Below are 19,335 nucleotides of genomic sequence, written 5' to 3'. Positions count from 1 at the left end.
GGTTTTCGTCCGAAAAAAATCGTAAGAGCAAGACTACGAATGCTCAGAAACAAAAGAATACATACAAAACTAGTCAATACATTACGTCACTTCTGAAGTTGTTTTCTGTCGTATGAGAATTTTTCATATGGTGAGTAACCTCTTCACTTTCGACATGAGCCTAGCATGCCACAAAAAACAGACGAACGGTTGTCCGAAAATCTGATCGTGTGTACTAGGCTTTAGTCCCTGGTGCGTTCCATAGAAAACTTCATGTCTTCCTAGTATGTTGATTTAGGACATGAAAACCAGTACAACAACGAATTTCTAACAGTGAATGTGGTTTTTGTTCAGTAAAGTCCATTCATTCCCAAATTAAATGTTAAAAGCAAGCAAAGTCTATCAAATTACATTCAAACGTTTTGAGAATGTTCTTATAAATTTTCCTAAGAATTTACCTTTGAAAATCAGATGAAAAATACCAATTTCAAAGAGATCGTATGATAATCAGATCATTAGTACACAACTTTTGTCCGAAATTTTCCGTAGGGACAAGCACGAAAAACTTTCTCGTCTCATACCAGATCGTACGATTTTCCTTTTAATCAGTACAGATTTCATCTGAAAACACAATACATATGCAATACATCACTTACTTATTTTTATTCTGTCGTACGAGGATTTTGGTATTTTAGTAACCTCTTCTTTTTTTGATATGAAGACTAGCATGCAAAAAAAAAAACACGGTAATTCGCCCAATAATCTCATTGTGTGTACCAGGCTTTAGTTACCACTCTTTTTTTCTTATTCATTACATCTATTGCGTCTCCACATTATTTGTGGATGTGATTTTTTTTTTTTTTCCATACTTTTTTTTTTATTATAAATTTTTTTAGCACTAGGAACACTATTGGCATTCTAGGTGCCATCATGTTAGACAGGTGCATCTCAAAATTAGAATATCATCAAAAAGTTAATATATTTCAGTAACGTAATTCAATTCAAAAAGTGAAATAAATTATATAGTTACACAGAGTGATATATTTCAAGCATTTCTTTCTTTTAATTTTGATGATTAGGGCTTACAACTAATGAAAACTCAAAATTCAGTATCTCAGAGAAGTCGAATATTACATAAGACCAATAAAAAAAAGGATTTTTAATATAGAAGTGTTGGCAAAAAAGTATGTACAGTGTAGTATGCACTCAATACCTGGTCAAGATCTCTTTTGCATGAATTACTGCATCAATGCAGCGTTGTATGGAGGCGTTATGGAAGCCCAGGTTGCTTTAATAGTGGCCTTCAGCTTGTCTGCTTTGTTGGGTCTGGTGTCTCTCATTCTCTATGGCACGGGTAGGCAACCTCAGCCATCCAACTGTGGTGAAACTACAAATTTCATCATGCCTCTGCCTCTAGGAGTCATGCCTGTGATTGTCAGGATCTTGCAATGTCTTATGTGACTTGTAGTTTCAAAACGGCAGGAGGGCCGAGGTTGCCTACCCTTGCTCTATGGGGTTTAGGTCAGGTGAGTTTGCTGGCCAAACAAGCACAGTGATACCATGATCATTAAACCAGTTATTGGTACTTTTGACGGTGTAGGCAGGTACCAAGTCCTGCTGGATGATGAAATCAGTAACTCTATAAAGCTGGTCAGCAGAGGGAAGCATGAAGTGCTCTAGAATTCCCTGCTAGAGGACACCAGACCCAACAATGCAGACAAGCTGAAGGCCGCTATCAAAGCAACCTGGGCTTCCATAACTTCTTAGCAGTGCCACATGCTGATCACCCCCATGCCACGCCACATTGATGCAGTAATTCATGCAAAAGGAGCCCCAACCAATTATTGAGTGCATGCATACTGTACATGGACATACTTTTGAGTAAGGCACAATTTCTATATTAAAAATATTTTTTTGTTATTGGTCTTATGTGATATTCTAGTTTTCTGAGATACAGATTTTTGGGTTTTCACTAGTTGTAAGCCATATTCATCAAAATAAAAAGAAAGAAATACGTATAACGTATTTATATAAAATATGTGTTTCACTGTTTCAATAAAATTAATGAAATTAACTTTTTGATGATAGTCTAATTTTATGAGATGCACCTGTATTCAATGGTGTTTCAGAGAATTTATATGCATTATACCTGTAAATGTCTAGCTGTTTCATTAGTTTTCACTAGGTTATTTCTAGTGTACGTAGTCCATAACAAGCAGCTTATCTGAAGGTTTACAAACACAGCTTCTTTTGTTACTGTCCCCAGGAGTTAATGAAAGGGTTACCAGTTAGAGAGATGTTCATTGTTAAAGAGTGTTTACTGTTGGCCTTGACAACAGATGCAACTTTGCTGGGTTCTGATATAACTCCTTTCTTCAAATACTTTTTTTCCCCATGAAGAAGCAGAGTTTTCTAAGTTTTCTGGAGTGAAAAGTTGAAGAAATGGATGAGAGGCATTGGTGGATAGCAGGCAAAGTGCAGCAGACATTCCACACAGCAGGACAGGACAGCTCCACCGCATTGGAAGCCTTTATATCAGAAACCAACAATCTGCAACTTATCAACAGCTTTCTCAGAGGTCTGTATAATATACTAAATGATTTTTCCAAAGATCTGATATTGTTCCTGTCACAGCATCAAGGGGATTAAAATAGTATATAGCTTAAGAGCTTGTTGTCTAACATGCATTGCTGCCGAATCTTGTGGCTATTGATTTTAAATTGCAAACAAAAAAAAAAAAAAAAAAAAACTAGATCCACAAAAAATCTCTTTGACTAATAGAAATATAGATTTTTTTTACTACTGATGATATCTTGTACGCATTTTAAAAATATACGTTCTTTTAATTGCTCATGCACACTGTAGCTCAAAGAAGCAGCTCCTTCAGGCTTTTGAGCTTTTTTGAGCTCTTTTTTTTTCTGCCTGGAAACTCCGCTCCATATTAGCCAATGTGTCCATACACACTATGGGGGTTATTTACGAAAGGCAAATCCACTTTAGGCATGTGCAATTCGTTTCGTAACGAATCGAAATTCGGCCGAATTTTGCATCTTTCGGACATTCGGATGCATCCGAATAAAAAAATAACGAATTACAACGAATACGAAAGAAATATAACAAATGAATTTGAATGCATTCGACATCAAATTCGGAAACAATTCTAGTCGAATCGAATTTGAAAATAATTTGAATCGAATTTGCAAACAAATTTGAAGAAAAATCGAAAAAATATAAATCGATTTCTAAAAAATAATACAGTAAAATAGAATATAAAATAATAACACAATATATATACACACCATCTTCCGAAATTCGAATTTCCTATAGAATGAATTAGAATAGAAAAGATTTGAATACAGAAGAATAGACTAGAAAAACAATTGAACAGAATAGTATAAAATATTATTTTTCTATTTATTTTTATTCCATAACTGAGTCCAAGCCTTATTCTTCAAGGGGAAACCCTAACCCCAACCCCAACCCTAACCCTAAACCTAACCCGAACTCCAAGTTGGGGATTGTCCACTTGCCACATCACCTGCCACAAGTTGTGTATTGTCCACTTGCCACGACACCTGCCACGAGTGCCACGTGACCGGCCACGGGTGCCACGTGACCGGTCACGGGTGCCACGTGACCTGCTACAAGTGCCACGTGACCAAGTTGTGGACTGTCCACTTGCCACATCACCTGCCAAAAGTTATGGGGTTCCTAGCACCAAGTGTGATATGTATCTTGGGGGCCACTTACAGCTAGAGTGTGGCCCCCGAGATATGTGGCCCCAAATTTGGGTCGCAAAATGTCATTCTCTGATATGGACAATATGTCAAGCACTTTTCTGTAGCAGAGAATTACATTTTGTGACCCAAATTTGGGGCCACATATCTCAGGGTCACTTGGTGCTAGAAACCCCAAATTTGGTGATTTGGTGAAATCATTATATACTAAATTCGAATTTCGGAAGATGGTGGTTTTATAATATATATATATTTCTTTCCGACATTCGAATTTCATATAGAATGCATTCGAATTTGAATAGAAAAGATTAGAATGGAAAAAGAGAATAGACTAGAAAAACGATAGAACAGAATAGAATATATTATATTTTATTCTGTTCTGTTCTATTGTTTTTCTAGTCTATTCTTTTATATTCTATCGAAATCTTTTCTATTCAAATTCGAATTCATTCTATACGAAATTCGAATGTCGAAAAAAATATTATTATATATATATATATATATATATATATATATATATATATGTGTATTATAATTATATTTTTTTCGACATTCGAATTTCGTATAGAATGAATTCGAATATGAATAGAAAAGATTTTAATAGAATATAAAATAATAGACTAGAAAAACAATAGAAAAGAACAGAATAAAATATAATATATTCTATTCTATTGTTTTCTAGTCAACTTTCTATTTTATTATAATTTTTTCTATCCAATTTTAAAATTAATTAATTTAAAAATTTGAATTCATTCTATTTGAAATTCGAATTTCAGAAGATGGCTGTATATTCTTTTTATTTTATTCTATTAAATTATATTATTTTTCTAATCTTTTCTATTTGAATTAGAAATTTTGGAAGATGGTTAGTTACTTACTTATATATATCTGTCACATCAACTTCTCATACTTGCAGTGTACCAGTGCAAAAAAACACACACATCTTATTTCATTTATATTTATCACATCAATGAAGTTATCAGCATGCCTGATTTAAGAAGTCATGGATGTCAATCTTTTTTTTTTTTTTTTTTTGCCACCTCAGTGAATTTATTCGGGAGACTCAATTCACCTTTGAGCTCATATTTCTCTCCTCCCAGTTTGCACATCATTGTGGCTTATTTATTCAAATATTTTCTTCTCTTTTTTCATTTCTTTCCTCTTTTCTTTTCTTTACTATTTAAAAAATTTATATATATCCGAAAATAGGTAAACAATCGAGATAACAAAACCCCACTGCCTACAACTCATTTTAGCCCAACCACCATAGTTATTTACCTTATTTTACACCTAGGTGTGTATATTCTCCCATCCCCCCCTCCACTCAGTCCCACCCCCACCCCCCAGCGCATGAAAGCACACACTAAATAAGAGACTACATGACAAAAGTCGCTAAAAGAGATATCACCAAGAAACACACATTCTATCTCAACTACTTATAAGGGAATCCCCAATTTCAACAATCCGAAGCTCCATATACTTTCGAACTTCTTACTATTACCCTGCTTAACAAAAAAAACCCTTTCGTTGCTAATTATTTTCTTTATATTGGCCATCCATATTTCAGGTAGTGGGCTAGAATGTGACTGCCAATTTTGAGCAATCAGCTTCCTTGCCTGGAAAAGGCATCTAGTCACTGGTATAAATATATTTTTAGGGATTTTATATCCCTCTGGTATAGCCAACAAGCAAGTCCTCACTGTTGCATCCAATGTCAAACCGAAGACTTCATTCACATGCTCTATCACCCGTGTCCAGTATCTAAAAAGTTTCGGACACCTCCAAAACATATGGATGAAGTCTCCAGCTCGGCCACATCTAGGACACTGATCATTATCTCTCCACCCTATTCTAAACATTTTCCTAGGTGTATAATATACCCGGTGAAAGAAGAAGAGTTGGGAGGCTTTCTGTGATGGAGAGATGGAGACCTTAGTTCCCTGTTCCATTATCCAATCCCAATCGGGTATGGACAGTGGGCCCACGTCCCTCTCCCATTTCCTTTTACTTTTAATCGTACCTCTTCGATCTAATACTTTATCCCCCAGCCTAGTATATAGGAATGAGATCAAGCCCTTAAGCGTGTACCGAGACATAATTTGGGACAGCACCGGGATCTGATTCAGCTGCACCTCCTGTGATCTTTATTGGGCCTGAATTGCATGTCTGACCTGGAGGTATTTATAAAATGAGCGGTTTGATAGAGAAAATTCTGACTTTAAGTCGACAAATGACCTGATATCTGAACCCTGGAACATTTGCGCTAATTTATATATCCCTTGATTTACCCACTCCTTACATCTTTCGACTTTAAATAGCTCCTCCAGATTCCTATTATCCCATAGGGGGGCCATCACAGATATCTTCTGATATCCCAATAGGTCCTTGGCTGTTTTCCAAAGTTTAGTAACCTGAATAATCGTTGGACAGTATATATTAAACGAATTTGCCTCCAGCGCCTCCAAAAGCGTGTTATGTGGACATCCTAGCATTAATAACTTATGGCAAGGATTGGTTTCATTTATTGCTAATGCTCCAGCTAGATGTTGTAGCTGGGCCGCCAAATAGTAAAGTCTAGGATGTGGTATCGCCAACCCCCCCTCTTCCGGCGGTAGCTGCAAGGTCCGCAAGCTAATCCTCAGGGGGACCCCTTTTCCATATAAAGAGTCTGAATAAGGATTCTATTTTCTTAAACCACCCTTCCCCAATCCATAATGGTGAATTGTGGAGAAAATACAGAATTTGAGGGAGCCATACCATCTTAACCAGGTTGCAGCGACCCGCCAATGAGAGGGGGAGGCGGCTCCAGATATCAGCCTTTTGTTTTAGCTTCACTAAAAGAGGGGATAGGTTATCTTCCAGATAAGAATTTACATCTCTAGTAATCCACACCCCCAGATATTTAAACTTCTCTACCTGCTTCAGATTCACGATATCCTGGGGAGCGCCAGTAGACCCCCTTACCAATGGCAGTAAGGCGGACTTATCCCAATTAATGGTTAATCCTGATATAAGACCAAATTCTCCAATCATCTTCATTACCACTTTCAATGAATTTTGAACATCCCCTAAGAACAGCAAGACGTCGTCGGCAAACAATGCGATTTTTTCCTCCGACTGTCCTCTCCTAAATCCCTGTATATTAGGGCAGGCCCTAATGGCAATAGCCAGCGGCTCCATTGCCAAAACAAATAATAAAGGGGAAAGGGGGCACCCCTGTCTCGTGCCTCGTTCCAACAAGAACGTCTCAGAGAGCTCATTATTAATTTTAATTTTCGCTCTTGGATCAGTGTAGAGTAGTTTTACCCATTTGATGAAATTTGGGCCAAACCCAAATCTAGTAAGCGCTTTAAATAAATATACCCATTCGAGGGTGTCAAATGCTTTGGCTGCATCCAGAGTCAGAACTGCTCTGGCACCTCCATTATCTACCGGAATCTGGGTGTTCAAGAAGAGTCTACGGATGTTAACACTGGTGGATCTATTCGGAATGAAGCCCGACTGATCAGGGTGAACGAGTTTATGGACACTTCTTTTTAAACGTGTTGCGAGCACTTTTGCTAAAATTTTTACATCCGACCCCAAAAGCGAGATCGGACGATATGAGGCCGGGTCCATAGGGTCCTTATCCTCTTTAGGAATAACCACTATAGTGGCTTCCAGCATCGAGGAAGGCAAAGTTCTATACTCCAAGGCCTGCCTCAATGTCTCCAGCAATTGTGGGAGCAGGAGCTCTCCATACCTCTTGTAGACCTCGATTGGTAGTCCATCGGGCCCTGGTGCTTTTAAGTTAGGCATCTCTGCCACCGCTTTTTGGAGTTCCTCAATAGTAATTGGGGCCTCCAATATTGCTAAATCTTCTTCTGTTACTGTTGGCATATCTAAAATCCCCAGAAAAGCAGCCATGTCTCCCCCTTCGCTCCCCCCTTGGGATTTATATAATGAGCTATAATAGTGATAGAATGTATTATTAATAGTGGATGATTCAGAAGTGGTCTCTCCCCCTGGCGTCCTAATTGATAATATCGCTGGGGGGGCCGTATTTGCTTTAACCAGCAAAGACAATATTCGTCCCACTTTCTCTCCCTCCCCAAAATTTACTTGTTTCTGCAATATGCGCCTATTATCCATCTTACGCCTGGTAATTGTCCTATACTCTTGCTGATTATCAAGCCAAGCCTTCTGTGTAATAGGATTCGGATTAATAATATATTGTCTTTCTGACAATGACACCGCCTTAATGGCTTCCTCTTCCTGTTTTTTCGTCTCGGCCCTATTTCTAGCAATTTGTTGAATAAAGAGACCCCTCAAAAAGGCCTTTAAAGAGTCCCACACAACACCCGCTGATGCTGTACCCGTATTAACGTAGATAAACTCCTTTAACTCAGTTGTCACCCGGTCAGTATCCTTTATTAATTCCAACCATGAAGGGTCAATTTTCCATTGGCCAGAGTATTGTTTCTTACCTACACAGAGTGTCAATATTAGGGGGGAGTGGTCCGAGACTCCTCTCGGGGCATATTCCACCTCATCCACTCGTGGCAACGCACTACTATTCACCAAAGCCATATCAAGTCTCGATAGTGTAGAGAAAGATGCTGAGTAGCAAGAATACTGTCGCTCCCCCGGATACCGAATGCGCCATGCGTCGCATAGACCAACTTCTTGTAAGAAGCGGGCTAGCCTCGTTTCATCTCTCCCTGTTGGTATATTTACAGTTGGGAACCTGTCCAAAGCTTTATCCAAGACTTCATTAAAGTCTCCTATTGCTATCACAGGGATGCCGGGTTTATCTATTACAAAAGATAGTAACTCATATAGAATCTCCAGTTTAAATGGAGGGGGGACATACATATTGGCCACCACGTAGGGATTATTTTCAATTTGACAATATAGGAAAATGTATCTACCCTTTACATCTACAGCCTTATCAACAAGAATGCTAACCCCTCTTGCATAGGTTGAGAATACGGAATGGAACTGGGTCTGGAATTTCTGACTTTGTAAACACCGTGTCGTCTCACCCGTTAGATGCGTCTCCTGGAGACACAATAATCCGGGTCCTTTGCCCTCTAGGGCTGACAAAACCACTTTTCTTTTAGTCAGATCTCCCAGGCCCCGCACATTCCACGATATTATCTTAATCCTTTTCGCCTGCATCACTACTTAATGACCCATACATTGGGCAGTTTTAAGCAAAAAAGTTAAAAAAAAAAAAGTGAAAAAATATACAAAATAGTAATACCAAAAAATCTTTTCCCTTTTTCCCCTTAACTTTACATACGTGTATCCTATATACTATATAATATTTTCTCACATCCCCTTCTAAATAGTGCATCTCTAAATTTGTGTATCCTTGTATTATTTTTGTTATTCTTCCCTTACCCCACCTTCCCATCCCATCTCTCCCACCTCCCCACTTACCAAACTCCCTCCCCCGCCCCCCTCGCCCCATAGGGCTACCCCCTAGGGGTATATTTGTGGCCTTCTCACAGCACTCCCACCACTCGCCCATACCAATCCTACTGGGTGCTTTCACCCAAAATCTACACCCACTCATGGGAACCCTTTGTCCCCCACTACAAATACCTACTTGTACTCCACACACCCTTATTGCTCAACCCCTACCCCCCACCTACATTGTGCACTATACCAGCTACAAAAATTTGCAACAAGCATACCCCCTGTTCCTGCCCACCCCCCCCCTAAAATGTGTACCCCCGAATCCCTTGAAATCCACCTAACTGCCCTATAGTATGTATTTATAGGTCCTTTTTAGTTTCATCTAGCCATTGGGATGCTTCCTCTGGCGTATTGAAAAAAAACGTCTTTCCTGATGCAATCACCCTTAGGCGAGCTGGATAGAGGAGCGCATACTCTAACCTATATTTAACCATTTCTCGTTTGACTGGCATAAATTCGGCTCTTCTTTTCTGAAGGTCAGGGGAAAAATCAGGATACAGAGAGATCCTAGCTCCCTTAAATCTAATATCTCCCCTCATTCTGGCCTCTCGCAGTAGGGACACTTTATCCTGATAATTAAGGATCTTAAGCATTATAGGCCTAGGGCGCTCCCCCATATGGCGGGTTTTTACCGGGGTACGATGTGCCCGTTCTATTGCAAATATCGGGGTAAATGTTGTCGCCCCAAAAAGTTCTCTGAACCACTCCTCAAGAAAACCTATCAAATTAGTCCCCTCGCAGTGTTCAGGGAGGCCTAGCACCCTGATATTGTTTCTTCGGTTCCTATTCTCCATCTCGTCGAGTTTATCCGCTTGTGTAGTAACTATTTTTTTAAGTGAATCAATTTCCAGCCTCTCAGGCCTCAACTCATCCTCCATAGCACCCATGCGTTCCTCGAGCTCGGTAGTTCTCAATATAGTCCTATTCAAATCCTGTCTCATAGACAATAGTTCCTCCTTTATATATCTTAGCTGTTCATCAAACCTGGATATTGAATCTTTGCATTCCTTAATTGCATTCAAAATGTCCCTTAATGTGGGCTCCTCATCCAGGTTGCCCGGCATCGGTAGATGAGAGCTGCTTTGTGTTGTTTCCAGATTTGTTTTAACTATTGCTGGTTTACCTCCCTTATTTCCCCCCAGTTTAGCAACTGATAAAGTGGGGTTGGCCAGAGACTGGCCTTGACTCCTTCTATCCGCAGAAGAGTTTTTGGTATCTTTATTGTGTAGATTTCCCTGCTGAGAACTTGGATTACAGGGTGACGGTGGACCAGAGTGGGCATAGCGCTCCAATTTTGCCGCTGCCGACGCTGCAGCCATTTGATTGGTTTTGTCCTTAGCGGCTCGGGTGATTTGTTGACCCTCTACGGGTATTTGCTCCTCCGGGGATCTTTTTCTTGACATAATTAAATTAGATGGCCACGTACAAACCCACCTCGCAAGTAGTTAACTTCCACTTATTAGCTAATCCAGCAAGGAAAGGGTAATATAGCACGCTCAAAAAAAAAAAAAAAAAAAAAGGAGGGGGGGGGTGAGAGTTACTCGCTTATCAAAAGGGGACAATACTAATTGGCAGCCAACCTTCAACCCCCGCAATAACCCTGCAGCGACAGATCCACTGTTGAATCAAAATATTTGTGTTGGTGTATATTTGTATATATTCAAAATATTTTTCCAGCAATTTTAGTCAGTAGTTCACTTCGATCATAATTAAGAACAAAAGGGAAGAGAGACACTTATCTTAGTTGCTAGTTCATGGCCACATAACATTCCATGGATCCATACGAAGAAGGTATGCAGGGCATCCAAATCGTCCAGGTCTTCCTCTCTCTTCCCCAGAAGACTAAACAGGCAGCGCTGTCAGTGTATTCTCCAATTCATTGCCTCTTGTCTCACCAGCCACACTGACAACTCGACCGGAGGGGAGGCAAAGAACAACGAGCGAAGGGGGGAGAGCGGGGGAGAGGGAGCCCTGCACAGGAGTCCCCTCTCACCTACACTACGCGTGTCAGCCAGCCCGCCGCTCAGAGCCTAGGGCGTCACACGTGTCTGTACGCCAAGCTCAAATGGAGCGGAGGGAGAAGCACCACAGCGCTACGGGAACCCTGGGGCCGCTCGAGGTCTCGCGAGATCCCCAGCGAGACTCTCGGCCCCCGCTCCGACTGACAGCCAGCAGCCCACGGATAGCAGCAGTCCCCACACTCCAACCACACACACCCGAACCTGGAGGCAGCAACCCGCAGCTCAAGTAAACGATATGTGCCCGAGCATGGGAGACATACGAGCAAAATATAACGAAAGGCCTTTAGACAACATCCGATAGGATCAGGTAGCTCGGGGAGGAACAGGACGGGGATATCACACTAGGCAGGATACCGAGGGGTAGAGCAGCACCATGCTCTTACTCCTCACTCACACTCACTCCCATCAACATCCGGCCACACCCCCACCCCGCACTGGTTGTCTCTCATGATGGATGTCGATCTTAAAGCGGGAGTCCGCCGGGAGTTCCGCCGTTTTTTTTTTTAAAAGCCAGCAGCTACAAATACTGCAGCTGCTGACTTTTAAAATAAGGACACTTACCCGCCCAGCGCGCCCGCGATGTCGGCACCCGAAGCCGATCTCTCGATCGTCTCTCGGGTGCTGCCGCCGCCATCTTGGGTATGGGAATCAGGAAGTGGAGCCTTTCGGCTTCATTTCCCAGTTCCCTACTGCGCATGCGCGAGTCGCGCTGCGCAATAATGATGGTCCCGCTGCCTCTGGGATCCGTGTGTTTCCCAGCAGGCAGCGGGGGAATTTCAGAAAGGGGTGTAATCTACGCCCCTTTCCGCAGATAGCTATGCCGGAAGTGGGTGCAGATACCTGTACTGTACAGGTACCTGCACCCCCTTCCCCCCTGAAAGGTGCCAATTGTGGCGCCGGAGGGGGGGAGGATTCCAATGAGCGGAAGGTCCACTTTAGGGTGGACCTCCGTTTTAAGGCAAGTACATATGCTGTATGTCATTGTCCACTTGCCACATCACCTGCCACAAGTTGTGTATTGTCCGCTTGCCACATCAACTGCCACAAGTTGTGTATTGTCCACTTGCCACGTTACCGGCCACGGGTGCCACAGGAACTGCCAGGGGTGCCACGTGACTTGTCACGAGTTTCACGTGAACAGCCACGAGTGCCACGTGTACCACGTGACCTGCCACAAGTGCCACATGACCAAGTTGTGGATTGGCCACTTGCCACATCACCTGCCACAAGTTGGGGTTCCTAGCACCAAGTGACCCATAGATATAGGCAATATGTCAAGTACTTTTCTGCAGCAGAGAATGACATTTTGCGACCCGATTTTGGGGCCACATATCTCGGGGTCACTTATAGCTAGAAACCCCAAATGCAAAGACAATAGTACTAGCACTGCAATATATCCAAATTTGGAGTTTCTATTTGGAGTTTCTAGCACCAAGTGACCCCGAGATACATGGCCCTAAAGTCGGGTCACAAAATATTTTCGAATGCGGTTGAAATAATTTCGAATCATGTTGAAATCATTTCGAATGCGTTTGAAATAATCTCGAATCATGTTGAAATAATTTCGAATGCGGTTGAAATAATTTCGAATCATGTTAAAATCATTTCGAATCCGGTAGAAATATTTTCGAATTTGGTTGAAATATTTTCTAATACGGTAGAAAACGAAACTAAATACGAAAACGAATATAAGTAAACGAAATTAATGAATTAACGAATTTAAACTAAACTAAACAAATTTTTTCCTTTTGCACTTGTCTAATCCACTTTGCACTGCAAGTGCACTCGGATGTGCAGTTGCTCTAAATCTAAGGGGTAGATCTGAAATGAGTGGAAGCTCTGCTGATTTTATCATCCAATCATGTGCAAGCTAAAATGCTGTTTTTTATTTTCCTTGCATGTCCCCCTCGGATCTCAAGGGGGGCGATGGAGGGGAGGGTGTTGTGGAAAAAAACAGGAGCTCAAAGAAGCTCAAAGAAGCTCAATAAATATGTGCAAAAGAGCCCACGAAAGTAAAAAAAAGTACAAGTTTTGTTAAGCTGAAATAAAAGCTCAATTGCCTGTAAAAGCAGCTTTTTTTTTTTTGAGCTACAGTGTGCCCTTTGTGCCCTAAAATGCAAAGGTTAATGCAATGATTATGCGCTTTAGGCTGTACATGCACCGATGTTTTTAGTATGCATTATATATAGTGTACACACAACTGTGATGTAGTTTATTTATAATATATGTGTGTGTGTATATATATGTGTATATGTGTATATATATATATATATATATATATATATATATATATACAAATTTTTACAGGACAAATGTTTATTAGATAAATTATAATAACCATGGTAAATTTACAAGGAAAGTGTATCTAAACCCAAAAACAATAATTGGGAAATCCACCAGAGAAAACCTCTCAATCGTTGCAACATCCCAGTAACAGAAGAACAAGAGAACTAACCCCCCCCAAAAAAAGGGAACTGTAAGTGTCGGTTCACGCTAAGGTGACCTGTCAGACAGCTTAGCCTCCTGACAAGTCGCGCTCCATGCAGTGCAATGGAACCGTTTTAATAGGAGCAACTGAAGTTGCTCTGACTTAGAAATAGGTTCCGGTACTACTTAGGGGCGATATTGGAGCGGCTTGCTTTGACTTCTATGACTTTGATGCCACCCCAGTGTGAACCGGTACTTAGGGCAACTAACAGCCATTTGATACTGAATACATAAACAGCAAACTTTTTTTGACATCATATGCAATGTACAGAGACAATAAAATTGTTAAAAATGTAGTAATACCAGCAGAGTACTCAAGGTATAGACATATATAAGGTGTGGATATGTGTCCTCTTCATCCCGACGCGTTTCAAGAAAAGTGAATTGCTTTCATCGGGGGAATATAGAGGAGAGATGGTAGAATTGCTTCATCAAACACTAAATAACACTTATTACAGTTGTTAAAGTATAAAATCAGAGTTCAGAAATGCTACCATCTCATGTTGTAAAGAGCTGCTCAAACGGTTGGCACTTTATAAAACCTGTATAATAAATGTAGCGCTGACCCCCGAAGGAGAGGCTGGTTTTATTGGGCGTTACCTTATTGACCTCGTGTGCATCTAGGGGTTTCCAGAGGTAGATGGCCCAAAGAAATGCAGAAAATGGCACTGGATCCACTTTTGGGATTTTTATTTGACAACAAGTAGACAAAACAGTCTCTCAAAGAAGGGTAGAAGGTTGGGTAGGAAGTTCAGGTACTCTTGGAACTGCAAAATATAGGAAGTCTCTCACTATAGAAATCCAGAGAATTACCGCTCACAACTGGATTCTCACAGCTACCGGATAGACCTTTCACTAGGCCTAGCAGCCAATAGAGTGTTTAAGTAAAACAAAGTCTCTGCCATCGACTTGAATATAGAACACTTGTGAATAAAGTCTCTGCCACAGACTTGGATGTAACTGTGGGACGTAGACAAATTTAGAGATCTATCATACGGTACCAGTATCTCACAGCCGGTCCGGCGATACCGAATGAGTGTAGATTCACTTGGTGTCTTTCAACTGAGCCTCCAGGCTCCTTCTGAGAAGCCAGCATGGCCTTCTCCCGAAGAGTCCTCCCCTGGTTGCTTTTCCAGTTGCTGGGCCTCTCCACAGAGGAAACGGCACCGGACCACCTTTGAATCCTCCTCCCAGTTACTTTGCCTCGGGCTAGCCAGCCCCGAGACTTGTAATTGGATGGATACATACCCCAGGCCATGAGGGCCATGGGGGCTGGTCAGGAGGACCAGGACCAAGCAGACAGAAATATCTTCTGGACCGGAACCCAGAAGCACGTGATGTCAGTACCTTAAGTACCCTCTCCCAGAATGTACAGCAAGATGACACTCCCACTGGGCTGGTTCCGAGAAAGAATGGCACTCAATACGCCTAGCTAAACAGTTCTCACACTTGCCAGTGGTGACAGCTACACCTGTGGCTAAGCAGAACCCAGTGCAATCCAGCTAGACTAGCACTGAAACCATAATTTGGTATAATTAACCCTAAAACCCAACTATGGCTTTAGGAACTCTAAATTGAAAAAAACACATAGCGCATGCTCTTCAGGAGCCGGTGCTACATAAATAATAATACTAAACTCTCCTCTATATATCCCAGATAAAAGGAATTGATTTTTCATGAAAGGTGGACACATATCCACACCTTTTATGTCTATACATTGAGTACTCAGCCATTATTACTAACTTTTTAAATTTTTGTTGTCTCTGTATATTTGATATGATGTAATACAATTTGCTGTTTTTATGTATTCAGTATCAAATGGTTGTTAGTTGCCCTTAAAGTCCCCTTTTTTGGAGGGTTTGTTCTCCTGTTCCTAAACCCAAAAACAAGCTTTTACCATTTTGTAGCCTTCCAATCCTTAAGGCTGCATTCACACCTGAGCGTTTTCAGCTCATAAAACGCTCATCTCAAAAGTTCAAAACGCCCAACAAGCAAAATCACATTCATTTCAATGGCGCCTGTTCACATATGAGGGTTTTTTCGCCTGAAGCTTAAAGTACATGAGCTTCTTTTTTGGCAGATTACAAGCGTTTTTAGCACCACAGACTTCAATAGAAATGCCTGACTTGAGCAGAAAAACGCTTGTACATCACCTGAAAAAATGGAAGATCATTCGTCTAATATTCTCATATTGTTTAATAGGCCTTAAATCTGTGTTGCATGAGATCAGAATAGCAATTGCTATTATTTCTATTATTAATTCCACAAAAACATAATGGGGTTGATTTACTAAAACTGAAGAGTATAAAATCTGGTGCAGTTGCACATGGTAGTCAATTAGCTTCAGCTTGTTCAATTAAGCATTGACAATAAAACCTGGAAGCTGATTTGTTTCTATGCAGAAATGCACCAGACTTTGCGCTCTCCAGTTTTAGAAAATCAACCCCAATACGTTCTTTGAAAATGCCTGTATTGTACTAAAGAATTTCTCTTGTTCTTACTAGATAACCACATAACAAATATTCATGTTGACTCTCACTTTTTTTTTTTTTTTTAAGCTGAAGGACAACAGGCCCTCTTCTTTTTGGTTGAAGCTTATGATCAAGCAGATCCTTTCACCTGGAAATTTCATCTTAGATCAGATCTACGGAGTTTCGAAAATGTCACTGGAAAGTCCTCTTTTCCCACAGTGGTTTACTTTCTTCGTGCAGAGGTAAATACAGGCACAAGCCATTTGATAGTACAAACTGCCTTACAAAAGTTTTAGGGACTTGGTTCTATTATTTCTGTAAGAAGACTGTTTCCAGTGCAGCAAAGGCCTTACTGTTTCCAGTAGAGGGAATTATCATTAAAATCCACACAGTTAGTGTAAATTAGTTCTCCAAAAATAACTATATTTTGTTTGCATTGCCAAACCATATTATTATTTTGCCTGCCTGAAGAGTGTTCAATATCATAAATTGAGTTCAGCAGGGGCCAGCTGAATTTTGCTTAGTGTGTGGCCACCCAGGCTCAACAGAATTTGATCGGTTGATTATTATCTGCAAGGGGGACATGGTGGAAAATTTTCCTGCTGCCGCAGATCAGTGAATTCTGACAGATGCCGCTGTCAGAATACAATGTACCATAGGGGGGTGCAAGGACTCCTTCATCTGCTTTGTATGAATGGAGGGATTTTTTTTTATTTTCCAAAAATCACAGCCATTATGACCCAGGTATATAAGTTGGCAATAGATGGTTCAGTAGTAACAAGCAATATTGAGCATCAGCTACAATTGGGCTTTTTCTAAAATTGCACATGAAGATTCTGTGCATGGGCCTTAGCCACTTGCATACTGGGCACTTAAAGCCCCTTCCTGCCCAGACCAATTTTCAGCGTTCTCAATCTTTGAATAACAATAGGGCGGTCATGCAATGCTGTACCCAAATTACATTTTTATCATTCAATCAACTTGGGTACAACCAGCCTGCTGGATTTTACACACAATTATTGCTACTGGCTTTACAGCCGCTAGCAATAATAACTGTGTTCTCCTGGACAACTCCCCCCACCCCCCAGTGGAGGAACACAATGGCCAGAGGGATTACCCTGTTAACCTTTGGTTGCAAGTAAGAAATTTGCTCCCTGTATGGCTAGCCTAAGATAGGTGCTGAAACAATGGACATGTAAATTGTATTCTGTGTATTGTCAAAATGCTGTTGCTAACTTCAGGAACATGTTTGTGTTCTTTGTTCCCTGTGTTGTAAGGCCCCATGACATGCACACTGACTGCAATTGCTAGAGTTTTGGCCATGTTTGTTGGAGACTATTATAAGCCATAGCTACCTGCATACTAGTTTGCTGTGGGTGGATATTGAAACTCATTTGGGATATTTTCTAAAAGATCCAAAATTGCAACCATCCTGTACTAAATCTGTTTTTATGCTAGACCTTGTGTAACGTTTTTGTTCTCTCTTTCTCCTACTTTGTTTTTACTAATTATTTTATAATTTAGAATGGACGTGGCATTGATGCTGCAATGATGGAGAAGGAAATATTTTGTGGGGAAATCAAGGAAAATCCAGTAGAAAGTCTTAAATGCTTGCTGAATGAATTGTGCATACCTTTATTGAGGGCTCAGAAAGACTGGGGTTCCTGCAGCCAAGAGAGTGTCACACATTTTCTATCAAATCTGGAGAAATATGTTGCGGCCATTGAAGACGCTGCCATTATAAACGACACAGAAAAGCATCTGACAGTAAGTATATACTTTTTTACAGTTAACTTTTGTTTTGTTTGCTATATTACTTTTTTGTCATTTTAATTCTAAATTGTTGTTTGAGTGTACACTGGTATACTGTCATTTTTCAGTTTCAATATATTTTTTACAGCACATAAGTATTTGAGGACATAAAAACAAAACAGTATAAATAATATAACCGGTACCCTAAAATGGGTTACATCAGTGGGAAAATAAGAGTGCAAGAGGGGTTTGTAAGGAGTTTGTGAATTGATCTCATCATAACTAGGTCCACAGGGGAAGTAAGGATGGTAGAGATAAATAATGATGTAGGTAGGGTGGTTGAGATTAGGTTCTGGGATGAAAAACTGTGGATAGAGAGAGACGGATGATGTAGCACCAGTAAAATGACATAATTGGGAACTCTCCCCATAAAATCTTTAAAGAACCATGAATTTCCCCATGTCAAGTTTTGAAATATTATTTCTTATATCTGAGAACATGTTTTTAAAATTATTATGCCGCGTACACACGATCGGAATTCTCGTCGGAAAAAGCTCTGAGGATTTTCCCGTCAGAATTTGTCAGGTCACCTTGAGGCGAGGTGATAGATGCACACCGTAGGGATCAGGAGTGCACCGCAAGGTTGTGGACCCTACGGCTGACTGCTGCAGACGGGAGACAGATCCCACTGGGGTTAGAGCGTAAGATTCCCTGGGGCGCGGAGTCTAAGAGCCAGCAGGTGTTCACCAGCGCCTCTAGTGGTGAGAATGGACTTGGCTGCAACTGGCTCCAGGTCGTGACCCCCAGGGTCCCCCAGCTCACACCCACAGTAGGCAACAGGAGGATAGGGATGGTGAGGGACAAGCCAAGGTCGGGCCACAAGCAGACAGGAATAGTCTGGGACACGCCAAAAGGTCAGGATCACAGGCAAACAGGGATAGTCAAGGACACGCCAAAGTCGGTAACGGAACAACAGAAGAGCACACGGCAGGTAACAGGAAGCTAACACACAAAGGTTGATCAGCAGGGTTGGCCTGCAGTGCACAGGTTAATATAGAGTTCTCTGATAGGAGCTAGGGTGGAGCCATGCCAGAGGATGGATTACAAAGGTAGTCAGGTGAGGGTCGGCTGGTCTCTAGAGATGAACACATGGATACAGGTAAGCAGACAAACACTATTGCAAAACCATGACAGAATTCCAACGGCATTTCGCTCAAACTGTCTTGCCTACACACGGTCACATCAAATTCCGATGGTCAATAACACCGCGACATACAACACGTTCGGCACTATAAAAGGGAAGTTTAATTCTTCCGAGCATGCGTTGAATTGTTTCCGAGCATGCGTCTGAATTTTGAGTGTCAAAATTGCATACACACGATCGAAAAATCTGATAGAAAGGTTTTCCGTCGGAAAAAGTAAGAA

General features: G+C 41.1%; 1 protein-coding gene across 1 annotated transcript in view; it reads left to right on the top strand.

Moving 5' to 3' along the window:
- Positions 1 to 2,330: 2,330 nt before the first annotated feature.
- Positions 2,331 to 19,335, top strand: part of LOC143988073 (dynein axonemal heavy chain 5-like) — a 310,868-nt gene continuing 293,863 nt past the window's right edge. Inside the window, exons 1-3 of the mRNA XM_077487337.1 lie at positions 2,331 to 2,557; positions 16,246 to 16,400; positions 17,683 to 17,925. Coding sequence (XP_077343463.1) covers positions 2,422 to 2,557; positions 16,246 to 16,400; positions 17,683 to 17,925 — 534 coding nt within the window. The 5' untranslated portion in view covers positions 2,331 to 2,421. The remainder of the gene's footprint in view (positions 2,558 to 16,245; positions 16,401 to 17,682; positions 17,926 to 19,335) is intronic.

Source organism: Lithobates pipiens, unplaced genomic scaffold (assembly GCF_037356315.1).
Source record: "Lithobates pipiens isolate NorthernLeopardFrog02 unplaced genomic scaffold, aLitPip1_a1.2 Scaffold_18, whole genome shotgun sequence".
Taxonomy (NCBI): domain Eukaryota; kingdom Metazoa; phylum Chordata; class Amphibia; order Anura; family Ranidae; genus Lithobates; species Lithobates pipiens.
Note: the sequence above shows the minus strand (reverse complement) of the source record. Positions and strands in the feature narration are given on the sequence as shown.